Genomic DNA, 13642 nt, shown 5'->3' with positions numbered 1-13642 from the left:
GGTTGAAAGCAGTCCATGTCCTGGGGCTTTTCCTTGGCAATCCTTCAAATCGTCATACTTGTTCAGTCTGTTTCTGTTAACTGTGAGTAACTAAGACTTTTCACATACAAACCGAAGTTTGTATTGTCTTAGATGTAGCCTAGGGATTTGGGTCAATTGTAATTACTATGAACTTTGCAAGATCTGGCCTTTGGTTGAAGTTGGTTGGAAATCTGCTTGTCAAAAGATTTACATCTGTTGTGAATGCTTTGCAGTCATGAATGGTCCTTTACTGGATAGAATGATGGGTTCAGTATGGTCTGAAAACGTCATTGTAACCCTCCGCCAAATAACGGGCTGCTATATTTGCTTCTCTGAGATCGCTGCTAATGTCTTTCCACCTTAGCATTGTGTTGTTCCAACCAGCAAATGCCAAAATGTCTGTTTTTAAATGTACATGTGACACGTAACGTGTTACCTTTCATGGAAGCAATCAAGGTGAACTTCATGTTTTCTTTTTTTGTTTTGTTTTTCATATGCTGCATTTGGACTTAGTTATACAGCAATAAATAAGGAATATATCCAATCTTTTATCTTCCCAATTTCAAGAAGTCAAGGGCCAAATTATTTTCCTTGCATGCCGAACTTTGGAATTGGAGGAGGTTGTAGATTTCATTCACATGACTGCCTTTGCCAGGGACAAAATGAACTCATCACACATGGATGATTAAAAATCGCACTGTAATGCACAAGGAAACCCGTAGCTGCATTGCTCAGTAATCAGGGCTAATGTTGCCGCAGGGAGTATTTTCAGCCAAACTCCAACCTTTTCCCAAACCTTACCAAGTAATCTACTTTTCAAGCATAAAAGTAAAACCAAGCTACAATTTAGTATTACTGTCAGCAAACAAAGTATTTTAATCTAGTTCTTTGATGTGTAAATGGAAGAAAGTAAAGGTAAAAACCAGACAGAAAAAGCAGTACATCTAAGAAACTAAACTGTGTTTAAAACTTATTTCACATTCTGAGGTACAAATAAAGAAGCCATATCACAGAAGACTTGTAGACACCTTGGTGGAAAGAAGCAGCGAAGGAATGTGACAATGACTAAAACTCATCTTTGTGTTTTTAGTTTGTATATCTGCATGCTGTAATGTGTTAGCGTCTGGGCTTCTATTGACCAAAAGGCTGCAGCCCACCATCTGAACATTCATTCATTCATTTTCCAAACCACTTAATCCAATTCAGGGTAGCGAGGAAGCTGGAGCCTATCCCAGCTGTCTTTTGGGCGATGGACTGGCGAGCTGTCCAGGGTGTACCCTGCCATCTGTACATGGTGTCGTGAAACAGAAGGAAAATGCAAGAAGGGGACAAAGTCTCTACAGACAAATATACCACTCCACAATAACATGCAACATTCTGGTCAGTCTGCCTTTAAATATGTAGTTTTAGTGGTGACATTTTCAGGTGCGGAAAATAAAAATAAAAAAAAACCCCAAAAAAAACAGAGCTACATAAACAATTATCAGAAAAATTCATTCAGACAGAGGTTATATTACTATCAGCCCCTGTTTTTCAAAATGCAAATGCTCCCAAATGTTGCAGGATTTTCTAGACTGTCTAGTTTTGTAGCAGCTTGGTCAGTCAGAGCACTGGCTGAAGGTGGCAGAAGCTTGAACAAAATATCAATCTACCTTCTTAAAACATTAGTTGTACCTGATACCCAAGGTGGAACAAGTCAAACCAATGTTTGAAGAATACTTGATAAATAATCTGTTGGTGGATTACAGGATTCATACTCTTTTTATATTCTGTTTCCAATGTTTTCCAGTGTGGCGTGGAATGATTACCGGTAGGTGCTATTAGGTTTACATCAATAATTTACCTCTACATGTAAAAAATTTCTTCTCACTATATTTTTAGAGTCTGAAAACAGGATTTTCAAAATGTTGCAATTCCCCAACGGCATAAAACCACTCCAGCAGTGCAGGAAGCAGCCAGGCCGCAAACATAACACTTCTTCCCTCCTTTGCAGTTCTCCTCCTATTGTATTGTTTGACTATTACTGCAAGAATTAAAGAAATGTAGTTTTGTCAGTTTGTGAAAGTTTCAGCCCAGATTTGTTGTGCAACGATACAAGAAGTTACACAACTATAATGCTCAGTCAATTGGATTATTTGGTTTTATCAGGTTTGGTAAAACCTTCAAACAACTGCCTCAAGGGAGCCCAGTCCTGCCAGCACAGCCTAAAACTTGCCAGATCCTAAAACAGACCAAGTGCCTGCCAAAACTCACTCTGGACATTTTGAGAATTAAGAACGTATTTCAGCATTATTAACTTAGACCTGCATAAACAGGCAGGAAGGGTTGATTGCTCTGTTTTAAGAGGCGGTTTTAGTGTGTGACACCTGTTGATATTGTGTGAAAACAAAGATAGTAATACCAAAAGGCTCCTGATAAATAAAAACAGTTTAAATGTAATAATGTTCTGTGACGTCCTTGTGAGGCATGATGTGGAAACTGGATGATTTCAGTGCAGGAATCTGATTTACTTATTAAATCATTGCTTGATTATCTGTAGATTAGAGCTGTGTCTGGTTGAATGGCTGCCTTGCAACAGTGATGTGTCAGTGTGGAAAACATCCTGTTCTACGTGAAAACTTCTGAGTTGCAAGGTCACAAAATGTTCACATGTTAAACTGGGTTTTGATGTGGATTAAAAAACATAGTCATCTTCTCCCAAATTTAGCATTTTCAGCCTTTTCAGATTAATCTGGAATTCACACTGATTAAAAAAAAAAAAAAGATTAAAAGTGTCACTGAAATGATCGAGATGTGAGAGAATTCTCAGTTGTGCTTTTGGTAGTAAATACACCTACTTCTGAATGTTATTATCTGGGATTAAGGTGTCAGACGCACAGTGTGAATCTGCACAGGGATGGATATGGTTAGCAACAATCAGTAATGGTTAACTTGTTAACTGAAACGTTTGTCTTATTGTTAATCTGCTTGTAAAGTAGACCAGATGTGAAGCAACTATGTGAGCTATGTGTTAAAAAGACCTTCATTTTTTTCCCGTGTATTGTTTGTAACAGGATGTGCCCATTTAGTCACTGTTTTATGCTAAAATATAAAAAGGTGATTTATTTAGGTGGGTTTGCATGTTATGTAATCACTGCCTTCCTAGATTTGCCAAGGCACATTTTCAATAAGCTCTGGCCTCATTTGTTTGCCATGCAAAACTCATATTAACAGATGTTCTCTGCCCACATCACTTCATGTTTTTTCTTTCATTTGGTCAGTGAGGTCTGGACTCTCATTTGAATGTTTCCATGAAAGTTTCCATCCAGTAGAAACCTTGGGAAAATACATTTGAAAACACCCTGATATTCAACTTGTGCCACTTTCTTCGACACAACTTTTATATTTTTACGTAAACTATAGTCTATAAAAGTATGCTATCTCACATTCTTTACATTTCCACATCTGTCTTTTCTTTTCTCAGTTTGCATTCTCGAAAAGCAGACAAACATAAATGTGGTAGACTGGCTCCCCCTAATGCTAAAGATCTGCCAAACGTTTGCCATTAGAGTTTGGAAAAGACAGCAATGTGTGGATGACACAGCCAATGATGCACGCCCACGTTTCAGACAGCTTTTAACTTAATTTGGTGTGATGAGTTAAGAAACTATTCCTTTTCTCTTTTCCAGCCTACGCTGAAGAAACTGAAAGCAGGAAAAATGAATCAGTATAAATGGCTTACAGTGACTGAAACTTGTTTGATACTTTCCAAGCTTCTTAGAAGTCCTCAAAAATACAATGCCCTGTGTGATCAAAAGGTTTGTATTTGATATGATTAGATGTCAGGTGTCAGACCGATGAAATGGCAAGTGAATGAATCTCAGGGGCTGCAGAATGACAAAGGGAAGTCTTGATAGATGGTAATTATTTTGTACCTTTCTTTAATCTGTGCTATATATTGTAACCTATTTAATAATGTTGCCACATTGCTCTTCAGTCACTGACCTACACTATAGCATATTAGAGGTTAAGACAAAAAACATAGATCTGCAATGATAACCCAAAAGTTTTTAAAATAAAGAGTTTTTAAATGTGTCTATAAAAATGTAATATTACTTTCCATGGCACTGGTAACATATTTTTTCAGGTGTTTGTTCCAAACAAAATATTCTGTCTCTTATCTTTTTAGTGACTTTTGTAAATGTTACGGTCCCTAAACAAAACAATAATATGGCTCAAAAATAGGAACCAAAACATGTAAGAGAGACCACCGCCAACAAGCAACATTTAACAAAAGTTTATTAAAGAAAACCATGGCAACCAAAAGAGGAGGGAGCCCCAGCCAAAATAAAAAAAAGAAGGGAACCGCCTCAAACCAGCCATGCAATGGGCCGTAGGATCTGGGCTGCTCCCCAAACGAAAAGAGGATCAAACCAAAGAACCAAAACCGAAAACTGGACTACTGGAGACTCCAAAACAACCAAAAGGAACTGGTGGAGAGGTTGGCAGTGACCTCTGCCTGAGCACTGTGCACTCCTGCCTTAGGTCCAGCCCAGCATGCCACTCCAGCCAATCACTGCAGAGGAAATTAAAGCCATAATGACACACAGCTGGTAAAGTGAAACAGCTGACCATGGCACGCACAACAGTGAATGTTTACGAACTTTGCCCAAAGATGAAGGAAATTTAGTATCTGTTCAATTACTTTCCATTTAAAGAACACTAACTAGTGATATATCATACTTTACTTGAAAGAATGACTTTACATCAAGGTTTAACTTGTAAAGATCATCATTCTGTGGAAAGAAAAACATTGCTAAATGTGTCGGTAACATTCCCAAAAATGTACCAAAATCTCCTGCAATATTCTCCTGTTAATATTAACTGATGTTTTGAGCTTCAAGTGCCACTAGTAACAGATCTGGCACTGGCACCAGGGTGGTGGAACCAGTGGTCATCCCATATCTTCATCCCATATCTGGGCCCCACCTCTATCCTGCAGCATGACAACGTTCTACCTCACAGAGCCACAATCATCACAGAGTTCCTCTATTTTTGGGAGTGAAGAAGATGTGACAGTCTGCCGCTAATCCAAATCTTCACCCAATCAAATGCTTGCCTGATTAGCGAGGGGTGTGCTGTATGTCCAAGAGTGACCAACACAACCACACTGGCTGACCTTAAGCAACTCCTGGAAACTCCAGGAAAGATGCAATCCCCCAGCTAAATCTGACCAGGCAGCTGACCAGAATAAGGAAGTGATGCCAAGCTGATGAGGCAGTGTACGACTCCTATTCACACTGTTGAGTATCCTGGAAGTATAAAATGGTGAAGAGTAAAAACAGTCAATGTGTGTTGTTTCTCCCTTATGACAGAGGAAGATTGCAATCATCTGATCCACCATGAAATTTAAAACAAGAATGAACGCCAACAGGAATATATTATGTGGAAATTTGGAACACTTTTGGTGCACAACCTAAAAATGTAGCTTTTTTTTTTGCTCTTTCCTGCACACACCTCGTTGCACCTCATTGTAACGACAATTAATCAGATTTTCTACACTACATAATACAACACTTGATATCATGAAACAGAAGAAATTATCACTGGAACACACATATCCTTTGTTGTTGTAATTTCAAGCCATTGAATACTTCTTTTTTTTCTGTTTTTTGTATTATTATACTTCTCTTAAATAATAAAAGCAGACTACTATTTTAAAATTCCTGTGCATACCGTAAAGTGTGATGTCAACTTGTCACCGCTTGGTGGCGGTAGCTACCTACATTGATCACAACGCAGCGGGTCTTTTCGTTGGTTTGATTTTTATCAAGTCATCGCATTTTAGCGGAGCAATGATAACTTTTATTATTCATAATTCGACATAAAAACCTTGTTTTTATAGTTTAGGCGAAATGCCTGCAGATATGTGAGAAGGAAACAAGGTAAACAGTGATTAAACAGTGATTAAACTTATAGCTGTAGTCAGGTTGTATATTAAAAAAATATATATACTTCAAAGCGCTTAATTTCAGTGCTAATCATGACTGAGATAAAGCCAACCACGCAAAGGGTGCCATAAGGTCATCCAAAATGCGCAGTGGGACGATGTTTGCGCTTTAAGGACGCGCTGTCCAGCTGAGAGGTGGTCTTTGTATGACAGAGCCGAACAGGGGCTCCTGACTTTGCAGATCAGAGACAACAAACACAGCTGCTGGGATCACAAGTAGAGCTGACCGAGGCTGTTAACAGGAACCAGACTCCTGGATTTGACTTTGTTTGGCGGATGCAGCGCACTTCAGGAGTTATTCTCATGTCTTTGCCTTCATGTCGAGAGTCTCCATAAGGTTCCCACTGGCAAGAGCAAAGTACCCAAGAACTCTGTCGGAGAAAACTCTTGGAAGAGAAATGGGGAGTAGGTTGATGTGGCTGTCGCTTGTGTTGTCAGCGGCTTTCTGCGTGGGGCAGGACGGAAGCAGCCGTGGCCCCAGCGAGGACATCCCGGAGGGCGCATCCACCCTGGCGTTCGTGTTTGATGTGACCGGATCGATGTACGACGACTTGGTCCAGGTTATCGAGGGTGCGTCCAAGATTTTGGAGACATCCCTGAGCAGACCGAAGAGACCATTGTACAACTTTGCCCTGGTGCCCTTCCATGACCCAGGTAAAGCAGTGGAAGTCTAACAATCTGATGGAGGGGTTATTAATTGCATGCGTATGGGTGACTCTATTCCTCGCGTTTCTTATTAAATATTTGCATGTCATTTGTGACTATTTCCAATTTATTCTTTCAAAGTCTGAATAAAAGCAGACAGAAAGGTGGGAAATGTGATGGTTTGCTCACAAACCGCCCTCTGACTGCATAATGTTCCTCACACCTCCTATGGAGGAACTCTTGTCTCTGCACACAGATGTTCAGCCTGACGGTCACTATCATTAGCATTCCGCCAGGCTTGTGGCTCCGAGTTTGCAATGCATCTTGATGATTATCATCACCTTTGGGTGCTCTTTCATTGTGAACAGCAATGCCTGCACAATGCATCATCAGGCCATTTAGCAGAAACGCTGCCTGGTTGATCAGGAGTGTTGACATCTATGTTATATAGAGCTTCCAAGATGTTTATCATTCAACAGCTGCATTTGATGAAGGAGTGGTCTATAGTCTTTGCTTTGCTGTCAGTAATATTCTTTATGGCAGCTACAGTCCTGCTTTAGTTGACTTTAAAAGTGTAAAAGTGTGTATGGATTTTAGAATCTGTTTCCAAAAACAAACCTTGGTGCTTCTGTCGTACCATGTTGTGGTGTTTGTGCACTGAATTGGAAGTAAAAAGAACGAGTGCTCACCTGAAAAACCTTCTCAGTTAGTATTAAGAGCATGAGCTGCAGAAACCGTCCAAAAAAACACATAATGGTAAATCATGTAATGGTCAACAAAACAGTAGTGACGTACATGAGAGACAACCGAGAGACTGTTCATGACTCTCAATGCAGATTTCCACGTATAAGTAGTTTAAATTCCAAGTAGTTTTGATCTAAAAATATACCCAGCAGATAGAGAATAACTGCTTTGGGAGATCTGAAGGAGAAAAGAGGAAATGAATAGACAGAGATGATCTGTGTGGTGAGGACACAAATACCTATTCCAGATGTTCTTTCTCTGCTGAGCTCCAGCAAATTCTTATGAAGCACATTTTCTTAATCGCTGATTCAATCTGCAAGCTCTGGGCCTAAAATAATAATTATATTCAAGGGAGAAATATGCTCAGTGTACACAAGCGTAATAAACGAGGGATTCATTATTGTGTGCCTCTGGGAGGAAAGTTAATCTAAATCATTAGCAGATGATGGAAGAGCTATGATGCACCGTGTCTCAGATGCTGAAACAGTAGTGGAGAAATGCTATGATTTTCACCTGCGGCAAACTTTGGGATTTAATTTATGGCAATGTTGGAACTTGACAAGATTCTCCTCTTGCAGTGAGCTGACTCAAGTCAGAGTTTCACAGTCACATTTAAAAAAAAAAAAGTAAAGTGTTTGTCTTCCACTAGCGAGTGACGTTTGTTTGCTTCTTAAGATGTTTACGAGGATTTCAGAACGTGTTCTCCGACCCCCCCCCCCCCCCCCCCCCCGGGAATGGAGGAATGATTAGACAACTCACAGCTAGCTGAGGGGTAGCTGAACATTTTGCCTAATGCCGTTGTGACCCTTTTTCTCAGTGTTTGTCCTCTTCCAACAATTGCAGACCCTCAGGGAGAATCAGTTCTGTTTTCATTGGGACGTTTTATTAAGGGCTTGTTTCATTTTGACACAGATCCATTTTCTTCCCTTTCCATCTTAACCGGTGTGAAAACGCAGTCCCTCCTGTTTGATTTGGCCCCTTTTAAATCAGAGCTTCCCTTGTTATTGACACTGCAATCTGACACAATAAACACAAGAGTGTGTGTTTGTGAGTCTGTGTTCCTGTCAGTGTTGGTGTGTGTCAGGAGGATGCCTGGATATTGGGGTCAGTCCTGTGTGGGAAGATCAAGCAGGAAGTCCCCCCCCTTTCCTCCATCCTGCAAGGGGAGAAAGAATGAAAGAAAGTGGATCCCTCAGTTATTTTACTGACGAGTAGAGGCTGTGGATGCAGCGCTGCAGTCTGCAGAATAGTGTCAGGGTTAAATTTCAGCTATTCTGGTGTGTTTTTATGTCATACCCATGGTTATTTCAGAGAAGTGCATTCACAATGTAAGGGAATGTGCTGTACAGTAAAGTCCCTTTTTCCTAGGCTAAGTAGTCAAAGGGGTATTGAGCACAGACTCACTGGACTCAAGGAACATTTATTTGAGAGTTTATAGTCACATCAACTTGGTTTCACAACACTTCCACTATTCTCTCAAACAAGAAAACGTTGCCTCCATGTCAGAGCTGATTTAAATTCGCGTGTTTTTCCTGTTATTTCTAAATAAAGAGACTCTAAAATGCTAAAGGATGACATAAAACAAGACAAAGTGTGCACGAGGGAACAAAGTTGTTGCAGATGTCCACTGTTCCTCTGCTTTGCTTCACTTACTAGGCTCTGCTGACGTCTTCACATACACATGCACGTTCTTGTAAATGCTGCCTTGCGGTGGGAGAGTGTGAGTCTTGTGTGTTTTTGTGAGCGTTTAACTAGTAGAGGTTGAGATGGGTCAGAGTCCATCACCTTAGTCCAGTGGGAGACGTAACACACTCGCTGTGGTTCAGTTAAACAGAACAAGTGACTGCAAGGTTTATGCTCCGTTTATGGTTTTAAATGTTACTTTTAATGAAAAATTTCACATTAGTATCACAGAGAAGTTGGCATAAAAATGACTGAACAGGGATCAAAGTCTGTCAGAGTGTTTTTATCTGCTGAAGAAGCCAACCAGTGTACCGATGTGCAAAGTGTAAAGCTCTGAACCACTTCTATCCCAGAAACATTGGGCTAATTATACTCCCATTTTTCATAAATGAAAACTTTTGCCAGCAGATTTCATTATTTTTGTAAGCAATTATACAGTTTTACAGAGATTTTGATCATTAAACAGTTGTGCCAATAGCTGCCATTTTTTCACCAAAATATATGCATGTTGACCAGGTAGCATATACGTCCCAACTCATCTTCTGATGGTGTGTCTTCATCCATCCATCCATCCATCCATCCATCCATCTTCTACCACTTATCCAGGGTCAGGTTGTGGGGGCAGCAGCCTAAGCAGGGAAGCCCAGACTTCCCTCTCCCCAGCCACATTTGCCAACTCTGCTGGGGGTATCCCAAGGTGTTCCCAGGCCAGCCGAGACATAAAATCCCTCCAGCGTGTCCTGGGTCTTCCCCGGGGTCTCCTCCCAGAGGGACATGCCTGGAACACCTCACCAGGGAGGCGTCCAGGAGGCATCCTGACCAGATGCCTTAGCCACCTCAACTGGTTCCTCTTGATGTGGAAGAGCAGCGGCTCTACTCTGAGCCCCTCCCAGATGATCGAGCTCCTCACCCTATCTCTAAGGGAGAGCCCGGCCACCCTGTGGAGGAAACTCCTTTCAGCAGCCTGTATATGAGATTTCATTCTTTCGGTCATGACCCACAGCTCATGACCATAGGTGAGGGTAGGAACGTAGATCGACTGGTAAATCGAGAGCTTCACCTTCTGGCTCAGCTCCTTCTTCACCACGACAGACCGGCGCAGAGCCCGCATTACTGCAGACGCCGCACCGATCCGTCTGTCGATCTCACGCTCCATCCTTCTCTCACTCTTCAACAAGACCCCAAGATATTTAAACTGATGTGTCTCATTTTTTCTAACTGGATATGACACATAACCTTTTTAATCCAATGTCTGTATGATGGATGGAAAGAATGTTTTATTTAATGAAGAATAAGCCTTCAAGCACAGAGCCGAAGCTCATTATGCTTCTACTGCATCCGCTAAAAGAGCAAGAGTGACTGGTTTCCCATATATTGTCATTTATTATAAATGAAATGCACTGAAAGCTGAGTGTTGGTTGTGCAGGGTCTTTAGCTTTGGTAATTTTTTTGAAAGGTGTAGAAACAAAAACACAATACGTTCTAAAATATGTATTATAATTAATGGAATGTAGGGTAATAGATGCACCAATGCAGTGTTTAAGGACGAGCTGGCTCTACAGACAGCAACACTCTTTCAATTTTGCTGTTGTCACTCTGTATTTGGAGTATGCACATTGTACTTTAAAGTGAGCACTGACATCACACCAAGCCACTTCTGTGGTTTGGATGAATAAGTGAAGAAGAGCAATGGCAACGCCGCAGCCTCATAAGATCTCCTGTTTGACTTCAGTTTAAGTCTATTATCATTCCTTTTCATTTTTGCAGCATCCTCTCTTAAAAGTCATAAACAAATGGAAAAATAAGTGGCCATGGTGAGTAAGAACTGAGAGACAAAAAAAGTCATAAATAATTGAAGAATGATGTTTTGTTTCATTTACATTAAAAATGTAAAACATTTCATTTGCTAACATCTCGCTTGCCGCTCCTACTCTGATAATGTGTTTGCTTCAGTTATATTCCACGGAGGCCTCGCAGTTGATGGCCAGCCTTTCTAACATTTTCCTGCCAGTTGTCTTTAGTTAGAGGGAGCTGCTTGTGGAGTGATGAGAAGGTACGATGGAGCAGTTTCTACCTTCTTTACTAGATCAAAGGCTCTCATCTCAAAGCTCCCTTTGTTGCTGTTCTGCGTCTTTTCCTACCAGCCCCTTTTTCCTTTGTTTCCTTCTTTTCCAGAGCAACTTTTTGCCTGAACCACCCCACCCGTGTGAGATTACAAGGAGCCCGCATTTAGTTGGACAAAGTCAATAATGATGCTATTAGGCAGGAATGCCCAAAGGAGAGAGGTGGAGATTATGTAGAATTAGAGGTGGAGAGAGGAGCGTGGCAGACTCAAATGAGTGTCCATTCCCAGTTTTATGTTCTAATAGAGTTACTCTGGGATATTAGAACGACCGCTCATTTTCCCAAGGTACTCTTCGAGCATCGGCTTCAGCTCCATTTAACTTTGTAATTGTTGCTCATAGTTGTCTTTCATCTAGGAAGGCAGCGCATACCTGAAGGCTGATACAGGAACACTTAAATGATTATCATTTCTGTTCCCTGCTTTCAGCTTTATGACAGCATTAGCCACTCTAATCCCTGCGGTATTATAAAGGTAAACACAATGAAAGGGCGTTGTTTGTAACAAGTCATGTGAGCTTAAAAGCACTAGCAAACACAAATCCATTTAGAATGAGTGATAAAGTCAAGATGCGTGTTTGAAATATTTTGTTCATTCCATTATGTTGAGATATTTTTCCCCACGGGCTTTGTTCATGGCTTCCCGCTGAACCCTGCGCCTCTCTCTGAAGTCCTGAGGTTTCATTGGCTCTGGTTGGGACCTTCAGGTATCTTCTGACATCACTGTCTGGGCTCTTGTTGATCTTCTTGACCTCTTGTGGCTGGATTTTTTTTGTGTCTGTTGGGTAGTTGTCTGAACATGAAGACACAAACCTTGGACAGATAACAGCGTAGTTGAAAAGCAGAGAGACAGAACTTGAATTACTTTTGGGTTATGATTATTATGAGTGAAACGTTGCTCAGAGAACTTCCCAGATCAAAACAAAGATCTTGTGCTTGAATGTCAGGCACTAATGCACATTTTGCTGCATGTTTTTTCTGCTTTGGGGCACATTTACCCAGCCTATCCCTCACTTTTATCATCTGTCTTCAAGGCACTCGCAGTTCAACTTTAATTTATCTGGGAAAGATGAGCACCTGAGGCTGGTCAGGTGATGTAGGTAACAGCTGCCTCTGAATGCCTCGCATTGGTGGGCAGCAGATTATGCATGTTTTGTCTGGCTGTTGCACTGATACTTTTTTGAGCTGTGCTCTAGATTCAGGCTTTTGTATTTAGTTATGAATAACATAATGATACATTTTGAACAAAGATTTGGCTTCCAAACTACTTTCCAAACACACTGCCCCGGATCCCAAGTGGATGGTTTCCATCTGCTTGTTCCAGCTGCACCAGCTGCATATATACACTCCACACTCTGTTTTAGTTTTTGCTTGTCAGCATTTTTTTCCCTTTATTACTCATAATAATAAGCAGCAACTTCAGCACTTTAACTGTTGCCCCTAACTGAGGGCTTCCCCAAATTCGTCATTTTTAGATTGATGTCTAGACGTTGTTATTGAGGAAAGATGTTTTCTGACACAAGTTTCTGTTGCAGCGCAGACTCATTTAGGTGTTTTACATCATACTTTTAGGGCCTGGAAGATTTATTTGGAACACATTACAGTAACGTCCCGATAGACCTGATTCCATGGTTGAACGTTCACACGATCTGGAATAGCGTGACTTCACGTTTGCTGTGACTCCCAGGGCTGTGTTTCCACTGTGGGAGCCTGTTCTTGTACAGCTGAGTTGAAACATATGTAGGGTTTAAGCGGTGTGGTCAGTGAGTGTGAAGTGGCACCAAGGTAGCAGGGTATCAGGAGAATGAAGTCATCTCCAGTTTCTGGGACTTTCGCTTTGTTTATTTTATGAAACATAAGACAAATCTGAACCATCAGAGAAATGTTTTTGTCACAGTTTTAGGAATGACATTTGATGAATTCCTTCTGTGAACAAAGTTGTGAAGTCATCTGCCATGTTGTTCCTAGAAGTTGGATCTGCAAAGAATTTAAAATGAATCACATAAGCAGTACAAGAGCAGCTTTTCATTAACTAACCGTGCAGCGTTTGTAGATATTGAAACATTGAATATGAAATCTTCATTGAATTGCAAAGTTATTCACTTGAATATTTTTTGGTAATAGCAGCAACACATGTTGGAGTATGTTGATGCATTTTTCCTTATGGACTTCATTTATTTCAAGTTCATTCATTCATTTTCTGAAGCTGCTTAATTCGATTAAAGGTCGGGGGGAGCTGGAGCCTATCCTAGCTGACTTTGGGCAAGAGGCAGGGTACACCCTGGACAGGGACACCAGTCCATCGCAGTTATTTTAAGTTAAACTAATTAATTACATTTTCAGATAGTTCTCCTTCAGCGTTATCCCAGAGAGAGTAGTAGATCTAAAACATTTCTTGTCATGCTTCATCTGTTGTTTTACAATGTGGTGTCCTCCTTT

At 40.8% G+C, this 13642-nt stretch overlaps 1 protein-coding gene across 1 annotated transcript in view; it reads left to right on the top strand.

Moving 5' to 3' along the window:
* Window positions 1–6408: 6408 nt before the first annotated feature.
* hmcn1 (hemicentin 1) overlaps window positions 6409–13642 on the top strand; it is a gene marked incomplete at its 5' end in the record, with an annotated part of 83138 nt that continues 75904 nt past the window's right edge. Inside the window, one exon of the mRNA XM_079244567.1 lies at window positions 6409–6664. Within this exon, the coding sequence (XP_079100693.1) occupies window positions 6409–6664 (256 nt within the window). The remainder of the gene's footprint in view (window positions 6665–13642) is intronic.

Source organism: Telmatherina bonti (genome assembly GCF_933228915.1).
Source record: "Telmatherina bonti genome assembly, chromosome: 8".
NCBI lineage: Eukaryota > Metazoa > Chordata > Actinopteri > Atheriniformes > Telmatherinidae > Telmatherina > Telmatherina bonti.
This window is presented reverse-complemented; position numbering and strand designations above follow the sequence as displayed.